This window comes from Chionomys nivalis, chromosome 10, assembly GCF_950005125.1.
Source record: "Chionomys nivalis chromosome 10, mChiNiv1.1, whole genome shotgun sequence".
Classification (NCBI taxonomy): Eukaryota; Metazoa; Chordata; class Mammalia; order Rodentia; family Cricetidae; genus Chionomys; species Chionomys nivalis.
Window position 1 is genome coordinate 75786428 of NC_080095.1, and position 20638 is coordinate 75807065.

At 40.7% G+C, this 20638-nt stretch overlaps 1 protein-coding gene across 3 annotated transcripts in view; it reads right to left on the reverse strand.

Annotated features, from left to right (window-relative positions):
- Immp2l (inner mitochondrial membrane peptidase subunit 2) overlaps positions 1–20638 on the reverse strand; it is an 859529-nt gene that overhangs the window by 776749 nt on the left and 62142 nt on the right. For all 3 annotated transcript variants that reach the window (XM_057783283.1, XM_057783280.1, XM_057783281.1), the window contains exon 4: positions 6225–6328. In XM_057783283.1, the coding sequence (XP_057639266.1) occupies positions 6225–6328 (104 nt within the window). The remainder of the gene's footprint in view (positions 1–6224; positions 6329–20638) is intronic.

Below are 20638 nucleotides of genomic sequence, written 5' to 3' on the forward strand. Positions count from 1 at the left end.
CTGTACAACTTTCTTTTGTGACAACTTCTATTTATCTCTCATAAGATGCAGTATTTATAAAATGGGATGAACAGAGGCTATGGATAGCTCCTATAGTTATATCACCATAAAATCTCTATAATACAAAATTGAAATTTATGATCATTGAAACATTTTGAAGTTATAATTTGTCTCTGAACTAAGAAAATGTTTCATTATAATTAAATGTACACGCATTGTGTTTATCTACTCAAGGAAACCAACTGCTATTAAAGCTTGCTTTACAGACAGCAATTCTGTATGCACATAAACAGCTTTCAAAAATCAGTTAAATCTATACCAAACAACAGCAACAATGCTGTACCTCACCCTATTTTTCTAGAAAATTATCACTTGCAAATAGACTTAGTAATAAAAATAAATTACTACGGGTAATGTAAAGTGTCATGAACTGGCTCTCTTCAAGCTCAAGTGAGATGCAGGATTCCACTTCACAGTGGTTTACTGTCAATTACCAATAAAAGGCTAGAACCTTGGGCCTTTCACCCTAACAGTCTTGCTCTGCAAGCTGTTGCCTTTCTGGGTGGGCAAAATTACCTTCAAATTTCGAAAAAATGTTTGATTTAGACAAAAACAAATTCTGAATGCGCACCAACAAGTAGAGCAGATAAGTATATGCAGCTATATTTTCCGAGCTCAACTGGCTTTTAATACAACTATAGGTCATTATTCAGTTCTATCATTGCTCTAGGCGTTTGTTTAAAAGCATGAGTTTCCTTTTTTAGCAAGCTCCAATTAATTTCCCTTGGTAGGTCAGGGGACCTTTAAAGATTTACAAGAACTTAAAACACAAGAAAATGAGAACCTTTCTATCTCTCTTTTTTTTCTTCCCCCAAGACTCTAGTCTATTTCACCTATTTCTCCAGCTCAAATCTCTATAACTCTGTTCATATTCACTGCAAGAGATGTCGTCAACACCTTGGTCGTCAGGAGCCAGCTGTTGAAGTCCTTTCCATACTCTGGCTCATAATAAAGCCCCGGGGACTATTAATAAAGAGACTACATTTTAGGAATCATCATATAGGAATTTTGCTTCAGAAATAGGAATAACGAAAAACATATACACACCAGTGTTTGTGACTTCTTTGACAAGAATTGGTAAGCTTGCTCAGCTACACCATTACAATACACATGGAGGTACCATGATGCTTAACTATGATGCTTACCTGGATGGCTTTGGCATAACGCACTTCTAACCTTTGGCCTGATGCTTACTTACCAAACTACTCATACCCTGTAGACATCGGTGCTCTTATCCATAAACTGGATATAATAATATTAACCTCCTGTGTTGTTTTTAAAACAAGGGGTGTTATAGTTTGAGTGTGAAACATCTCCTCTCAAGCTGTTTTGAATGCCTGGTCCAGGACTGCTGATGCTGCTGCTGTCTGGGGAAACTTCAGAAAGTGACACCTAGAAGGGAAGGCTGTCACTAGGGGACAGATCGTGAGGTGTACAGACCAGCCTTATTTCTAGTCTGCTTTTTGCACCCTCATCTATCCAGATGAGATATGAGCCAGCTCATACTGCCTCATCCCCAAGTTCCAGTTGCCATCTTTTTCCTGTCATATGGATTCTCACAAACCTTGAGACAAATTAAATCCTTTCTCCCTGAAGCTGCTTCTTCAGGTCTCTCACTACAATAAAAATGGATACAGAACGCTTACTTCAGTGACTAAAAGTTGGAAGCAGCCAATATTAAAACTATATGGCTTGTCTTTGGGCCTGATCACTCCAGCATTCTCCCCAATGCCTGAGGTTTTCCTCGTATAGAGCCAGCCTTGGCTATACAGCATTCACCTTCCTGGATTCCACCTCAGACTTTGAGGTGCCAAATGAAGTGGCCTGGGACATACTCTGGGGATACAGTACCATGTGTGGCAAAAGTTTAAACCTGGCTTTGTCCACAAGAGAAGTAGAATGAATATCAGAGGCAATTTAAAATTCTCTAATTTAAAGGGAAAAGTAAACAAGAGGGATAAATAATGTACTGATTTGCCGAGAAGTCTCCAAACTGTTATCATCTGCATTAACGGCAGCAGTCCCACTGAATGAGCCCTGCTACGTGGACCCAGAAATCAAGCAGCACAGATCTGCATTGTGTGAACCCAGAGCCAGATCTCTCTTTGTTCCTCATTAGTCACGTGCTTGCTCGGAATTCCATGATGCTATAAGCAACTTCCTATTGACAGTGGGACGAGAATAAAATGAAAAGCAGTTAGAACAATGTCTAGAGAGAGGAGGGGACAGATGGCAGCTTGTGAGAAGTCTCTCTCACCAACCTTTTATGACAGTACTTTACACCAACATCTGTGTGGTGGTTTGACTATAAACTCATTAGAAGTGGCATTACTAGGAGGTGTAGCCTTGTTGGAGGAAGTGTGTCACTGGACTTTGAGGTCTTCTATGCTCAAGCTACACCCAGTGTCTCAGACCACTTCCTATTGCCTGCAGGTCAAGATGTAGGGCTCTCAGCTCCTTCTCCAGCACCTTGTCTGCCTGCATTCCCCCATGTTACTTCATGATGATAATGGACTAAACCTCTGAAAACATAAGCCAACTCAAATGATTTTTCCTTTCTAAGAGTTGCCATGATCACGGTGTCTCTTCACAGAAATAGAAACCCTAAGACAATCTGAAATCCAGCCCTTCTTCCTTCCTTCCTGTCTACCTCTGCTACACTCTTTAGCCTTTCCCCAAACTGCATAGTTCCCACACCTTACTTCCTAGCAGCTGTAGATTTGGTTCATTTCTAAAAGCCATAGACCCTTTTAGTCACTATTCAAACTTGGCGGGACTTACAGCTAAAAGGACTAGGCCAGATGGTGGTGGCTCACACCTTTAATCCCAGCACTCAGGAGGCAGAGGCAGGCGGATCTCTGTGAGTTGGAGGTCAGCCTGGTCTACAAGAGTTAGTTCCAGGACAGATACCAAAGCTACACAGAGAAATCATGTGTCAATGCCACGCCCCACAAAAAAAAAAAAAAAAAAAAAACTGAACAACTGAACCAAAAGCACGGGGGTGAGTGGTGGGATTGTAGATTTAAAAAAACTGACCCTATAATCAGTTCCCCCATCTTCCCACTGACCATGCTGGCTTTTCTGCCTGAGTCTCCATTTTATTCAGCTGCCAGCACTGCTGTGCCTTCCTCAGCAACTCCCACCTCCATTCAAAAGCTGAACAGCCATGAAAACTGTGACGGCAGAGCCTCATTCTAAAAAGCAACTCATCAGTAACGTCAAAGGTGTTAAGTTCATAAAAGACAAAATCACTAAAGAACTGTCACAGGCTAGAGAAGACCAAAGTGAAATGAAAAATAAAATAAAATGCAATATGCTTTGGCCCAGGGAAATCTAAAAGGTTATTAGTCAAAAGACTGGTGAATGACTAAAGCGCACAGTTACACATATTCTATCAATGCCGTTCCCTTGCTTTGATTGTGTACGATTTTATTCACAGTGGAAGAGGTAGAAGGGCACTCTCTATACTACTTTACAGGCTTTCTTTAGGTTTAATGTTATTTCAGAATAAAACATTCAAACGTAAATGTGATTATTTAAGATTTACTATAAAGCATCTCTATCCCATTGGACTTGCTAGGTGATATATTCTTTGAGAAACTGTGATTCCTATGCTAAGCCAATTGCAGTAAGGCCATCACACAGGTTAATAAAAAGTCAATTCCAAGGTATGGAAAATCCACCTTAAGCACTACTATTAGACTGCAAATCCATTAAGAGAGTACAGTGCCACCTACACACACTCAGTAATACTAAGGACTTAATGACAGCGAATGATACTGTGCCTTGTCTTTCATGTGACTGGGTAAATATTCCTCTTGAATTAACATAACTGAATAATATGCTTAAACAATAACTCCACTGGGACCAACGGTTCAAAAAGAAAAAGACAGGAAAAGAAAAAGAGACATAATGAGGCATACTCCAGGGCATACCTGCTCCCCCTTCAGACCTGCCTTGAAAGCTTTGAGAAACAGCCTTGGTCAACAATCTCTCAACAAAGCAATAAAAATTATCCTTCACATTAAAAGTTACAGAGGATCTTTTTGTAGGAACCAAGTATTCAGTGTTGCTTGCCATGGATTAAATATATAGGTGAAAGTTTATCACACCAACACCGATCATTTTAAATGAAGCAGTCTACAGATTGTAGGAAAATATAAGGACATATGTCTGAAAGCAGTTTGCTCATAAAACTAGACAGAAAATACCATAACACGATATAGCTTTTATAGTACAACCTCGAGCTAAAGAATAGACAACCAAACTAAGTTTGAAACAGTCAGCACAGGACTGGCTTAATAAATATTTGTTGTTGAATAACATAGTCCCAACACTAAGTGTCCTTTTATGCACATGAGGCCTGCTAGCAACAGAGTATATGAAATGAAGTTATGGCATCTCTATATGATGCAGATACAGCACTGACGCGTTAAAAATGTGCTTCACCAACAGGACACGGTGCCACACACCTTTAACCCCAGCACTTGGGAGGCAGAGGCAGGCGGATCTCTCTGAGTTCCAGGGCAGCCTGGTCTACAGAGTGAGTTCCAGGAAAGCTAGGCCTGTTACACAGAGAAACCCTGTCTCAAAAGAATAAATAAATAAATAAATAATGTGTTTCACCTGCAGTAGCTATAATTTCCCAATCCCGATTGGAATACAAATGTTTGTTTATATTAATTTGTATAATAAATATCAGTCACTATAACAATTACCTAAAAGAGCTGTGTTTTCCTTTAGAAATAAATGATGGTATGTCAGGATATTTTTATGGACTCACAACCCTGAATTTCAAGGAGCCATCTCACAGTTTTCGATGCCCTATTCAAATTTGCCTGCTTAGAGACAGCCAGATTGTTTTCCCAGGGGGAGAGGACTGCCCAGCTGCCCACTGTTACATGGCTTCTTTCTCTTGGGTGGGTATCATCTTCGTCAAAAACTAAGCGAGGATGTAAACTTGTCAAACCAAAGGCAAAAAACAATGTAGACATGATAGGCTTATTCCACAAGGAGAAGCTTATCAGAGGGTAGCAAAAACACACTGCACTGAATGACAAAAGTAAACGTACACTCCAAAGAGTAGATTAACATTAAAGAAAATACTCAGAACCTCAGAAGCATTTAAATCCCATCCCTGACTGTCTGCCATCATTCCACTCCCCTGTATCCCATTACCTACTGACCAGATGTAGGTAATGTGGTTTCAAATGAACCCTGGTAAGAGCAGTCTTGAGGAGACACACTTACAGAATACCTATGTCCAGCAGTAAAATTGTCTACAGGTAAAGACGAGCAAGTTGATACTGGATTATTCTACCTATTAAAATTATCATCCAACAAGAAAAAAGTCTCGTTCCAGCTCATGAGAAAGGAATGACTGGGGAAGAGAAAGCTTCTCACTCAACAGTAGGTTTTACGGTCGTGAAAATAAACACTCAGAGTACATCAGCTGCAGCTCCCTGCGCCGGCCTCTGGAACAAGCATCCTACTAGAACAGCTCTTAGAAACAGCTCCAGCCAGAATGAATTAAGCAAGTTCCGCTGCAGTCTGTTCTGGGTAGACTTATTTAAAAAAAAAAAATCAAAACTTGGACTATAAACCACTCAAACACATGGAGAAGTGCACTATGTCACCGTGTCAGTTATGGACACTTTGACACTCCTCTACAGCCAACACTCGGGTACAATCTTTAGTCCCGCCCAGCCACAACGTTTTACAGAGAAACAGCGCCATCTTTTGATGCAAACAGAAGTCCAGAATACTACTATTTCAAACTTTTTTTCCCAGGTAAAATCACAACATACACAAGTACCATTGCATCTCATATCATAATTATCATCTCCTAAGAATGGTTTCTTTCCAAAAGTAGTAAAATGTAGCACGTAAGTTTGCTTACCAAGATGCAAAATTGTAAAATACTGCAAAATAATATCACAAGCATAATTTCTACTCAACATTTCATTAAACAAAATTTACAAATTATGTCATCCAATTGACATATATTAAGTAAAAAAAACCTTTTTGATCATTGCTATATATCAATACTGATCGTATTTAACATGCACTCATTAATTTCCTAACTGGCCAAATATCAGCAGTAAATTGTCATTGAAATCCCGATGCGCAGACATGCAAATACAGAAAGTTTCTGGGTTACTTACACCAGTGACACAATGTCTCCACGCTGGACTTCAAAATTCCTCACCTTCCAGTGGTTCAGTAGGACCACATCAGAGGACTGGCAGCCCCCGGGGTTCAGAGAAGGCTGCAAAGAAGAGATGCATCCATCACCTGGAATTGTTTTCAGTTTTTATGCAGCAGAATTCAGTTTTAAAAACTCCTATTTTTCAAATCTTTTTGAAAGTCTCGAATAAGAACAAATGAGTTTTCAAATCCGCTAACTAGGATTTTTCCAAAACGTAACAGAATAAGTAAATAAGTTACCAATGTTTGGGTGGAGCTCTGTCTCGGGCCTCCTCCCCCTCCCCCTCACTCCAAACCCTACCCTGTCTCAGAAAGCCCTAGAAAGGGTGGCTCCTCCCCAGGAGATGCCCAGGACCACACCCACGGGCTATTTAAGATGAGGTTCCCCGACTTGCCCCGTGGTTTCCCCTTGTGGTTTGTTTTCTTTCTACTAGAACCACCCAGGGAATGGTTTGCTCGAATTAAACCCAGACTCATTAATTTGGCCTGATCTGATTTATTACTTTGGCAGAAGAACCCAATATCGGGGTACAGAAATCTTTCAACCAATACTTATTTGCAAGGAAAATATGACTGAAATGAATTACTAAATTCTAGTAGAGAGATACAAAAATTTTATGAATAATGAAAACATGTACAAAGATGGACCTAATTATCCTAGGATAATATTCTGGTGGACCTACTCCCACATCATCGTTCCCTGTGGAAAAGAAGGAAATAATCTAATGTCAGCCAGAAAACATCTACATAGGAACCACCAGGAGTAGGAAGGACAAGGATGGGAAAAATCACTAAAATACACAATTCCACCCTTCCATCCGTCTTTTTCCAAGAGTATGTACAAAGGCCCTGGTCTCTGCCTGAGGAGAGTAACTGGCCTTCCTCCTAGAATTCAGACAATACTGATGGTGCCTAAGGATGAACGAAGCAATGACTGAGATGCACTGAGTTCACCTGGCTACAGAAATGTCACCAGTGAGCCATGCTATGTGCAGGGAGCAACAACACAGTCCATGGATAACACGTCCAGAGGGACGAGGGGGAAGAAAAAATGAAGGATGAAGAGAGTGTTTCTAGTGCTGACAGAATGTGTAGACGTGAGATGCAGCGCTTTCTGTGAGGACGGAAGTGTTCCCAAGAGTGAGGCCGTTTGTTTCGCTGCAAGGCTAATGATGACCACAGAGGAAACACAACCAAGTCAAGGGCCAGGAAAAACAGTAAGGGCCAGGCAGCCATGCCCGAAACAGTGACAAATGCTTTAAGGTTTCTGGGAATCAAGGGCTATGGAGATGGCTCATGGGTAAAGTGCCCGCTGCATACACCAAAAGAACAGAATTCAGAACCCCAACAGCCACAGAAAAGACACAGTTATGTCTGCTGTAACCCCAGTTTCTGGGAGGTAAAGGAGCAGAACCCTGGGAGTTACGGGCCAGCTACCCCCGCCAGATCAGTGAGCTCCAGGTTCAGTTATAGATGCAGCCTTCGAGAAAACGAGGTAGACTGGAGCCATCCATGGGAGTGTGGTTGACCTGCCAAGAGCCACATTCTGAAGGAAAAGTCTGCCTCTTCAACAGCTATCAGTGGCCAATGGTTCCTCAGCTAGGGGTGGGACTCAGTGCCCATCTGCCCTCTCCATGGGTTCCTCATCTAGGGGTGGGGCTCAGTGCCCATCTGCCCTCTCCATGGAATTCTGTCTGGCTTTAGCTTGAGCAGGTATGTGAACAGCATAAACTGGACTTGATTTTTTCTTAAAGGATGCAAAGCTGAGTGGGTAGAGAGGAAGGGATGGGTCTAGAAGACACGGTCGGGGGAGAGGCTATAATAAAAATACACTGTTTTAAACTGGAGGAGGCACAGCTTCGACAAAGCATCGGGTGAACCAGAATTGCGAAACATGCAATCTTCTTCAGGGGAAGGAAAGGCTGCCTTTCCACCCGGAAGGCTGGAGCAGATTGTCTACCAACCTATTTTGTGGAATCAGCCTTCACCTGAATTCCCCTAAATCCTGAGTACTGTTTAGGCCGAATCCTGAGCTTTGTCTCTCAGTGAGTGGAACCCTTCCTTATGAAGGAAGTTGCGTGTACTGTGCGTTCTCTGTCTACTGAATGTATCCTTATGCTTATTACAGATCCTTCCACCTGAGGCCTGTGGCCTGGGCACTGTTTATCATCAACAGAACTCATTCTTAAGAACTCTGCTAAAGAGGTGTGTTTTGCAAGGGAGTTTAGGTGTCATCCCTGAAGCTTTGTTGCGATAACTGTCACATGGAGACTTTTCCCAATGTTTTACTGTGTTTACTGAATAAGAAAAATAACCTCAAGGTCAGACTCTGCAAGTTCTGGAGCCAGCACCTGCTAGCGTGGTGTTGACCAAGTTTCACTCTTCAGCTCGTGCCAAATGTTTCCCTGTCGGCCTTGAGGCTTGCGGACTTCCATGAAACAACATTTTCAAGAACCTGATTTTAAAGGTCAGAGGGAAAGTTTAGAAATAAAATAAGAGAGCAATTTTAAAAAGTGGCCAGATACAGTGGCACATGGCTTCAATCCCAGCGTGTGAAAGAAAACAGCCGATGGATCTCTGTACTTAAAGCTGATCTACATAGGGAGTCCAGGCCAACCAGGGCTATTCAGTGAGAACTGGTTTCAAAAGCAAACAAACAAAAAACAAACAAACAAACAAAACTGGTGGAGAGCACCTCAGTAAGACTGAGGAAGATACCCAGTGTCCATCTCTGGTCTCCATACACACACACACACAAACACACATGTTTATCATAAGCATATGTGTATGCATATACAAATACCACACAGACAGGAAAAACAAAACAAAACAGGCTCCTAGGATTGCTACTAGGTTTCCTTTAAAGTACGTGTGGGCAAAGATGTGTAAAATCTCATTTTACACAGAGATTTTAGCATGACTTTATTTTTAATTCTGCAGGTTTGTGTAGGGGGGAAACCCCACTTTGTTGCCACTGGAAACTTCAAATATCCCCAGCAGAGACCCCACCAATCATTCACATTTGAGTAACGCCTAACCATCCTCCTTAGCTCTGCATTCGTTGTCACCTCGCTTCACTGTGTGACATCAAATCTCAACGTGACTAAAATAGAGCTTAATGTTTTATTCCTTATCTTCTTCTGAGTCATTTACCGCTGTTGCAGTCAACCCACTTGAGCGTTTAGGGATGGCTTTATTCCCAATCAGCAAGCCACGTGGTGTTTCCGTCCGTCTTCTCAGGGCAGTTTTCATATATGATACATCATCATATTTCAAGCACAGTCTCCACCTAGCTCGCAATACATCTACACTAACCAGTATCTCCCCTCCAACTCCAAAGGATGCCATTGCTTTCCAGCCATGTCATGAGCAAGTTACTCACCTTCACTGTGCCTTCTTATACTAGCAAAATGATGGTGATTAGTAACTAGTACCCAATTAAGAAGCCATAATGATCAGTACCTGCTAATCATTCACCATGCTGCTCTCCAGACAGCCGGTCATTCTGACGAGCTATAAAACACCAATCTACTGAGATCACTCTCTCCTTTCCTTCTCACTCTGTAGCCCTAATCTGCCTCCCTCAGCCTCCAGGGGCGGGGGGGGGGGGGGGTGAGCGACTAAACACGTGTGTCACCATGATGAGATCACTCTTCACTCTTTAAAGTGATCATATCAGCTTTCTGGTGCATAATCACCATCTCAAAAAGATCTATTATTGGTATTCTACATGACAATCTCAGTTACAGGTTTGTATGTATACTTTTCCCAGCTCCCTCTGCTCTAATCCCTAAACCGGAACAGTCTACATGGAGGAGAACTCTAAAGAGCTTGACTTTGATTAAAAATTCCAAGCTGGGGAGAAGGTTCAGGTGACGTTCAAGATAAAGCACTTGTTCTGCAAACATGAAGACTAGAGTTCAGATCGCCATAATCCAGGTCAAAGCACGGTGGGTGCGGTACCCATCTGCAATCCCAGCATTTCCGAAACAGACAGAAGGGAACTCTGAAGCAAACAGGCTAGCTCTAATAGCAAGAATCAGTGAGCCCTGAGTTCAGAGAGAGACCTTGCCTGCATACACAAACCTCACTGAAATATATATCCAGCAACATGGACACCACGCATGTGCTGAGAGAGCTGAATGCAGTCTCAAGTCACTCTCTCCCCTCGATGATAAATTCAAACTGCTTCACATACAACACTCAGCATGCTAGCACATAATTATACTATTACTTATTTGTCTTTGAAAATAAGCAGTATTTCTTTTGTTGTAACCCCATTTATAAATTTAAACTCTAAAACCAGCAACATTGTTTGGAGCTCTGGGCATGTGGTGATTTGGATGAGAATGACCCCCATATGTTGGCAGATTTGAATGCTGGGTCACCAGGAAATGGCACTGTTTGAAAGGATTATGAAAGGATTAGGAGGCGTGGTCTTGTTGGAGGAGTATGTCACTGGGTGTGGTCTTTGATGTTTCAAAAGCCCAAACCAGGCTCAGGCTCAATGGCTCGCTCTCTCTCTCTCTCTCTCTCTCTCTCTCTCTCTCTCTCTCTCTCTCTCTCTCTATCTCTTCCTTCTCCAGCACTATGTCTGCCTGTCCCACCACGTTTCCCACCATGATGACAATGGACTAAACCTCTAAACTATAAGCAAACCCAACTTTAATGTTTTCCTTTACAAGACTTGTGGTGGTCTATTTCAACTTTCCAGGTGTATCTCTATATGTTTTTCTTAGGGTTCGCCTTATTATTTAGCTTTTCTAGGATCATGGACTATTGGCTCAATAACCTTTGTTTATAGCTAGTATCCACTTATGAGTGAGTACATACCATATTCATCTTTTTTGGTCTGGGTTACCTCACTCAAGACAGTGCTTTCTAGTTCCATCCATTTGCATGCAAAATTCAAGATGTCATTAAATTTACAGCTGGGTAATACTCTCATGTGTAACTGTGCCACATTTTCTTTATCCATTCTTTGGTTGAGGGGCATCTAGGATGTTTCCAGGTTTGGACTATTACCCATAATGCTGCTATGAACATAGATAAACAAATGCCTTTGTAGTATGAATGAGCATCTTTTGGGAATATGCTCAACAGTGGTATTGCTGGATCCTGAGGTAGGTTGATTCCCAATTTTCTAAGAAACCGCCATACTGATTTCCAAAAAAAAATTTACATTTTTTTGGAAATGTAAAAAAAAAAAAAAAAGTGGTTGTACAAGTTTGCACTCCCACCAGTAATGGATGAGTGTTCCCTTACTCTGCATCCTCTCCAGCATAAGCTATCATTGGTGGTTTTGATCTTAACCATTCTGACAGGTGTAAGATAGTATCTCAGAGTTCTTTTGATTTGCATTTCCCTGATGACTAAGGATGTTGAACATATCCTTAAGTGACTTTCAGCCATTTGACTTTCAGCCATGTTGAGAATTCTCTGTTTAGTTATGTACCCCACTTTTAATAGGGTTATTTAGAATTTTGATGCCTAATTTCTAGTCGTTTGTCTGATGTGGGGTTGGTGAAGATATTTTCCCACTCAGTAGACTGTGTTTTTGTCTTATTGATTGTGTCCTTTGCTTTACAGAAGCTCCTCAGTTTCAGGACGTCCCATTTATTTATTGTTGCTATCAGTGTATGTGCTACTGGGGTTATATTTAGGAAGTAGTCTCCTGTGCCCATGCATTGAAGGCTACTTACTGCTTTCTCTTCTATCAGATTCAGTGTGGCCGGATTTATACTGAGGTCTTTAATCCATTTTAAACTTGAGTTTTGTGCATGGTGATAGATATGGATCTATTTTCACTCTTCTACACGTTGACATCCAGTTATGCCAGCACCATTTATTGAAGATACTTTCTTTTTTCCATTGTATAATTTTAGCTTCTTTTTCAAAAATCAGGTGTTCATAGATGTGTGGATTAATATCCAGGTCTTCAATTCAGTTCCACAGGTCGTCCTATCTGTTTTTATGCCAATACCAAGCTGTTTTCATTACTGTAGCTTTGTAATTAGAGCTTGATGTCAGGGATGGTAATGCCTCCAGAAGTTCCTTTATTGTAGAAGATTGTTTTTTGTTTTTTTATATGAAGTTCTTTCAAGGCCTGTTAAGAATTGTGTTGAGATTTTGATGGGAATTGCATTGAATCTATAGATTACTTTTACTAGGCTTGCTATTTTTATTATGTGTTGTAATAAGAGCGGCGGGGCTGCCGGCACCCGGCCGCCCGCATGGCTTAGCTTATGCCCCCAAATAATTACATAGAAACTGTATTCTTTTAATTACTGTCTGGCCCATTAGTTTTAGCCTCTTATTGGTTAGCTCTTACATATTGATCTAACCCATTTTAATATTCTGTGTAGCACAACGAGTTGGCTTACCAGGGAAGATCTTAACCTGCGTCTGTGTCTGGTGGGCGAATCATGGCGACTCCCTGACTCGGCTTCTTTTTTTTTAGCATTCTGTCTGTTTACTCCACCCACCTAAGGGCTGGCCTATAAATGGGCCAAGGCAGTTTCTTTATTAAATGAAAGTAACTCCTCCATCAATTATGTTGATCCTACCTACCCAAAAGCATGGACAACCTTTCCATTTTCTGGTACCTTCTTCAATTTCTTTCTTCAAAGACTTAAAGTTCTTGTCAAATAAATCTTTCACTTTTTTGGTTAGTGTTACCCTAATATATTTTATGTTATTTGTAGCTACTATGAAAGGCGATAATTCTCTGATTTTTTTCTCAGCTTCTTTATCATCTGTATATAGAAGGGATACTGATTTTTTTTATTTATTTTTTTTTATACTGATTTTTTTGAGATGATCTTCTATCCTGCCACATTACTGGAGGCATTTATCAGCTGTAGGAGTTCCCTGGTAGAGTTTTTGGGGTCACTTATGTATACTATATATCTATGTTATCTCCACGCATTGCAAGATCCTAACTCTGTCTTTGAGAACCCATCATTGGACTCTCATTCTGCCCTTTTCCCATTTGTAAAAGTCTACATCTTTATGAAAAGCTAGCTTGGGTTCAGTCATCCTCTATTATGGAAAAAAATAATAATAACAAACTAAATACCTACAATTCCCTGTAAAAGTTCAGAACTTACAACCTCATGTTCTAAGGCTAGGGACACTCAAATCCCCCTTTCCCTTACAGAATCACCCATCTTCCTAATTTCTCTGAGCTTAATTGTTAGAAACAACAAGTAGGGAGGTGTAAACAACAGACACGAGTAGAAGACAAAATCCCAGAAAGAGTGCTCAAATATCTCACAATAAAATGGTGGAATCTGTAGCTATACCAGGAAAACCTTGTTGCATTTATAAAGGAAGCAATGGAACTCTCTCTTACATTCCGTTCCTCCTCAAGGTTGAATTAATTATTCCCCCATCTGTACTCCCAGTTTAAGTAATTCAATGATAGCATTCAATAGATATCTTCCTACAGATATGACTGTCTCACTCACGCACAGGTTTCTCATATCTAAACAGCCTCCGATACTTAATCTCATTACTACAGTAGAAAGTTAAGAGATTAAAGAGACTTCAAACACAGTTAAGTAAGATGGTTCCCAAACAACACACATTATGTAAACAACAATGTAGACATCTCTTTCACAGAAAGCATTTTAGCTGCCTGAGTAAGAAATTTCTTGTGTGTTATCAAGTAGGACAATGTCATCATTGGGGATGAAGTTCAACAATGATTTGCTATACAGTGGAATAATGGCAACCATGACAGAATAAAGTAACCATAGTGTACATGTAGGAACCAAAGTAACGCTTACACAGACTGGCCAGATACCAATTCAGATACCTGAATTGAGAAATTGATCATATTATGTGAAAAACCATATAGCTCTTGATACTCATATAGATGATAGATAGATAGATAGATAGATAGATAGATAGATAGATAGGAAACAGGAAAGACTTTCTGACTTCTCCAAAACTATTTTTAAAAATAGTAATTCACTAACTTCAAAATGATGATTTCACATGGGAAGCTAAGAACATCTAAATTGATTGATGGTATTTTACAAAAATTAGTAAACTATGTTATTGCTTAGAAATTTGACAAGTTCCATTCGTTATGGGGATGGAACTGTGTTCTTCAGACAGAACAAGCAATCATTTCTAATCAAAGAAGTTATAAAAAGAAAATCTAAATTAAGTCATACACTTTGATTTTGATTTGACGAGACAATCTACATCCTGTCATACTGTTAACATTTTTAACCCCACATTTCTAGAGACTATCTCAAAATTATGAACAATTTCAAATAACAAAGTTTATAAAGCAAAACAAGAAATAAACAAATAAAAAAACTTCCATGATTACAGGTGTGTCTACCCAGACCTCAAAAGATGAGATTGATGTGTCTATGACATTCCCGCCCGCACTGTAGAGCCCTGGGAACCAGGGCGAAGGTAGTGCTGGCCACTAGGGTGACTACAGAAGGGCTGCACGACCTACTCTGTCCGTCTGACCCTCGAAACCGGGCGTTCTCACACTCACTTCGTCCCACTGTCCTACCCAAACCATGGTGTGGCCAGGGGCATACAGGTCAGTCAAAGAGCACATGCCTGACATGTCCAGACCCCGAGGTCAGTGCCTAACATCACCAGGCAAGGAGTAACCAGGAGAAGTCTTTGGAAGAGGCAGTGCACTAAAGAGAGAAAGCTGCTTTTGAACCGCTGGCTCCAACTCCATACCAGTCATATCTGGCAAATTATTCAACAGTTTTAAGCCTCCCTCGTTTCTTCATTTATAAAATGAGGGTTGCATGAGAAAAAGGCAATCCACAAAATCTTAACACAGCACACGATACAGTGTAGAAGTCAACAAATGAGACGACAATGGGGCTAACGATAGAATACAGCAAAGCAAAGCCCAGTACCACATCCCACAGGGTCAAGACAAAACTAAGCCTCACAGAGCGCTTTGCCCATTGTTCTCTAAAAGGCTAAATTCAAAGTCTCATGGAAGGTCATTTTAAAATTCATTTCTAAATTCCTGGTGGATGTCTCTTCACTTTGCTTAAGCAGAAAAAGGTCAGCATCCTTTTATTTGCGCCTTCCTTGTTCAATTTGGAATTAATCCAAACATGTTTAGGATGTTCAAAGTGGTAAGTATACATGACAATGTCCGCAGGCTCACAAAGATGGACCAGCAGCTAAAGGGTTCGCAGCTTAAACAAGAGGAGCAGAGTGATGCTGAGAATGTATGCAAAAGCTGAATGGTGCTGAGCCCCCTGTAATTCCAACCGCTGAAGGTAGGGTCAGGGAGTAGCTGGAGCCAGATAGCTAGGAAGACCAGCTTTACTCCAGAACTCTGGGCTCGACTGAGATCTTACCTCAAGAAATCAGGCAGAGGAGCAATCGAAGAAGAACCCCAACATCAAGGTTGGCCTACACAAATAAACACACACAAATACATGCACACCTACAACAAGCTCACATACACACACATGCACGTGTGTACCTACACACAAGCTCACACACACACACACACACACACACACACACGACTCTAGAACCCAGTCATTCCAGTCCTGGCTATGTATCTGAGGGAATCATGGTCATCACACAGAGATGCCCACATTCTCATTAGGTACAGCACTAGCCAGGATAGACAAAATATGTCATCAGCCTGATACCCATTAATAGATGAACAGATGGAGAGAATATGGCAAGTGTGCACATTATATAACAACAAGGAAGAGGGAAACCATGTGCAGGGAATGTATGAGAATAGACAGTACCATGTTTGGCTAAAGAATTCAGCAAAATAGAGCAAGCTTTCTCTCTCAGGTGCTCTACAATTCTAAAAAGACCAACTTCTATAAGAGATACTACTTGGTATTTACAAAGAGAAAGCTGGTCGAGGCAGGAGACTGCAAGAAAGGTAAAATAGCGGTTTGAAAGAGAATGTATCATAGGCTCACACATTTGAGCACACGGTCCCCAGCTGTTGGTGATATTGGGAGGGAGGGGTTAAGCAGTGCAGACTTACTGGCGGAAGTTATCATTGGGTAGGTCATAAAGATTAAAAGCCTCACACAACTTGCAGCTTATCTTCTCTCAGTGTGTTTACATTTGCACAAGTGAGTGTTCGGCTTCCTGTTCCTGCCCCCCGTGCCCTCTGGTTGCTGCCATGCCCCCCCACCATGATGGACTCTTTCCTCTGGAACTTGAAGCCTAAATCAACTCCTCCTCCTCTACGTTCCCACAGTCAGGGTGTCTATCACAGCATCAGAAAAGTAACTAGTACAGGTAATAAGGGATTAATACAGTCAAATCACATGGCACACACACAGGTTGTCACAAAACATGCCCTTTAAACTAAGGTGTGGTAATAAGAATTTTACATGTATATTCTGTTACAGGATCATTTTTGTTTGGGTACAGCCTTTGGAAAACTGTGGACAGAATATTGTCTTTTTTCCCTTGCTCTTCAGAGGTCTCTATCATTTGCATGGCTCTTAACAGTCCTCAGATCCATCTGAGTGGGTATATATAATAAAATGAATTATAAATTTATCCAAGTCTTAATAAAACTTAAAGAAATGAAGCATTCTTCTCACATAAAACACTAACAACTAATACCCCTTTAACACTTGATACAGTGACTAACAACTAATACCCCTTTAACACTTGATACAGTGACTAACAACTAATACCCCTTTAACACTTGATACAGTGACTAACAACTAATACCCCTTTAACACTTGATACAGTGACTAACAACTAATACCCCTTTAACACTTGATACAGTGACTAACAACTAATACCCCTTTAACACTTGATACAGTGACTAACAACTAATACCTCTTTAACACTTGACTGTACAGTGACTAACAACTAATACCTCTTTAACACTTGACTGTACAGTGACTGACCATCTAATTCAAAAGCAGATTCAGGGTCGGAGAGATGACATGGCAGTCAGGAGAACTTACTGCTCTTGCAAAGAACCTGGGTTCAGTTCTCAGTGTCCACATGAGGTAGCATCTATAACAACCATCTATACTCCAGTTCCTGAGGATCTGGCACCCTTTTCCAGCCTCTATAGGTACTGCACACAGGTGGTACATCCACACATACACCAAGGAAAATATTTATATGTTTAAAAGAAAAGAAATATTTTTAAATACATCCAAATATTTTATTTTGGGCTCTTAGCTCATCAAAATTATTTAATAACAATCACAAGGAATGTATACTTATTAAGTTCTGGCCCTTCACACATCCTCCAGCTTCTGAAAGTCACCAACCATGACGAAGCTTCCAGAACAAGCCCTCATGCCTGACTCATCACTGCCCTCTGAGCAGACAGGGCTCCTGACCTCTCCCTGCTTCCTCACAAGGTGAACAGGCTACAGAGAAGCTGCTGCCTTTGCTGAGTCTGGGCAACAACAGGAATCAATCTGGGTGTCCTTTCCCTCATTCCATCACCTGAGAAAAGCAGCCATCGCATGCCAGGCACTGTGCTCAGCAACTGATTCCCATACATACCTAATGACATTGTGCTCACTAGGACGCTTAGGAGTCTTTTTAAAAAATACATTTGTTGTCTGCTAGGTTTAATGATACATGTCTTTAAGCCAAACATCCAGAAGGAGTGGTTTCAGGTCCAGTCTGGTCTACAGGAGTGCTAGGCCAACTAGGGCTACATGGTGATAGTCCATCTCAGGTGCAGGGTGGGGGGACTTTGTTGTAATCACTTATTTACTTATCCACCTGTGGCTCTTCGACATTCTCCATTTACAGCCAGAGTGTTGATATGGTGGTAGCAATGAGACTGGCCCTCATAGGCTCATAGAGTTAACACTTGATCACCATGGAAGGGCACCATTGGAAAGGATTTAGGAGGCGTGACCTTGTTGAAGGAAGTGTGTCTCTGGGGGTAGGCTTTAAGGTTTCAAAAAGCCCATTCCAAGTCCAGAGACTCTTTCTTCCTGCTGCCTGAAGATATGGAGGTAGAACTCTCTGTGTGCTGTCATGCTCCCTGACATGATGATAATGGACTAAAACCTCAGAACCTATAAGCAAGTCCCAATTAAATGCTTTCTTTGGCATGGTCATGGCATCTCTTCAGAGCAAGAGAATGCTGGCAAAGACAGGTGAATTTCCTCCTTTTAATAGTGCATAAAATCCCACTCTCATTAAAATAACTATAAGTTTTAACCATTATTTCCTAATTTTTCTTTTACTAGGATTGGAGGGACATCAGGATGCTCAGGGCATAGCATAAGGGTACTTGCTGCCAAGCCAGACAAGCTGAGGATACTGGCAACTACATGGTGGAAGGGGAGAAGCAACGCTAGCAAGCCCTCCTCTGACCTCCACATGCCTACACAGCAGAAGTGCACATGCACACACATACACACACACCAATAAATAAATATTAGATTTATTTTAATAAATCTTTGATTTTAAAAGAGAATATTGGAATCTATAAGTATGTATAGTAAAGGAAGACATATATCACATTATTTTAATTTAGAAAAATACTGAGTTGCTAATTTTTCCTTCTCCTGATATTAATTGTGTATTCTATTATAGAGAGAAGCATGAAACTTTACAGGCACTTTCATATAGTACATGTAAGAATAAAAATTTTTGCAAACTATGTGCAAGGTAATCTGCTAAAACGTGCCTAAAGCCTAACTTTATCCTTATGCCTAGGAATGTCATATTTAGCACATTGTCCTGAGGAACTCAGAAATGCATCAAAGGTGCTCATTATACATTATTTGTTAGAGTAAAAGCCTTCACCATCTTCAATACAGTAGTACAACTTATCCACAAGGGAAACATCCCAAGACCCTCAGTGACACTGGAACTTTGGATAATACCAAACTATCTCTCTCCATACCCACACTAAGATCTTCCCATACATGCATATCTAAGACAGCCTGGTTTATAAACCAGGCACAATGAAAGGTTAACAACAATAAAAGAGAACAATTATAGTAACAGAAGGTAATAAGAGTTATATGAAGGCAGTATCTCAAAATATATCTGTGACTGCACTTTCTCTTTTTGCCAGTGACTATAGGAAATAGATGAAGTCTGTGTGACTAGAAATGAGGTAAATAACAAAGGAAGCATTACAATGTTGCACTAGGCCTCTGTTAATATTGTAGCAATAGATCAGAAGGAGGAGCATGGAGACAGACATGCAGCTGACTGTCAGCTGATTAAACTATAATTTAAGAGTGATTATATTATACGGCATTGGACTAAAAAAAACCAAAGTAGCAATCACATTACCGAAAAAATACAGAGAATTCCGGGTATAAAGAGTAAAAATGTGATTAAAAAACAAATTGTATAATCCAACTTAGACAAAAGAGGATGGACACAGAGGGAAGGATGGGAGAAGAGAAGGAAAGGTGGAGACAGCAGTTGAAGAGAGGAAAGAGGTAAAGAGAGAACTGAGCAGACAAAGACGTGGAGACTCCACAAAGGTTCAGAAAGGCAAGTTTTGACATCTGAAACCAAAGCTTCAATCTGTGAAACTGTCAGTAAAGCACTTGCTCTCTGTTTCTGTGTCTCCATCTGCACACAGCTGGAGAGATATTAGACTAACAGAAATCACTACTAGATTGCAATGACTAGAACATTGCTGCCAATCAGGGCTTTTAACTACTACTAGATGGAAGACAAATTAAAAGAACTAAATTTGGGAGGTAGACTTTTGGTGTGTGGTCTTATTCTATCATTTCTAAGTTCTCACCAATCAGTACACAATGTTCTATGATGAACAAGCAATGAGTTGTTTTTAAGGGTTGAACCAATGGATTTTATACTCTTTTCTTACAGACTTCTAAGATTTATCTTCCTTTTATAATAATCTCCTATTGTTTAGACAGTTCCTTGATTCTCTTCCCTGCAACTTGACTGCAAGAGTCCTGATGTGGGAGTGATTTCTTTCTAATCTGTTGCTTTCATTGGTTAATTAATAAAGAAACTGCCTAGGCCCATTTGATAGGCCAACCCTTAGGTGGGTGGAGTAAACAAAACAGAATCCTGGGAGAAAGAAGCCGAGTCAGTCAGTCGCCACGATTCTCCCACTCCAGACAGAAGCAGGTTAAGATCTTTCCTGGTAAGCCAGCTCATGGTGCTACACAGAATATTAGAAATGGGTTAGATCAATATGTAAGAGCTAGCCAATAAAAGGCTGGAAATAATGGTCCAGGCAGTGTTTAAAAGAATACAGTTTCCGTGTAATTATTTCGGGTATAAAGCTAGCCGTGCAGGTGGCCGGGTGCCAGGAACTTAGCCCGCCGCTCCTATTACAACAGAGTCCAACTGTGGCTTGGTACATAATATAATAACTATAATCCTTTATGTATGGTAT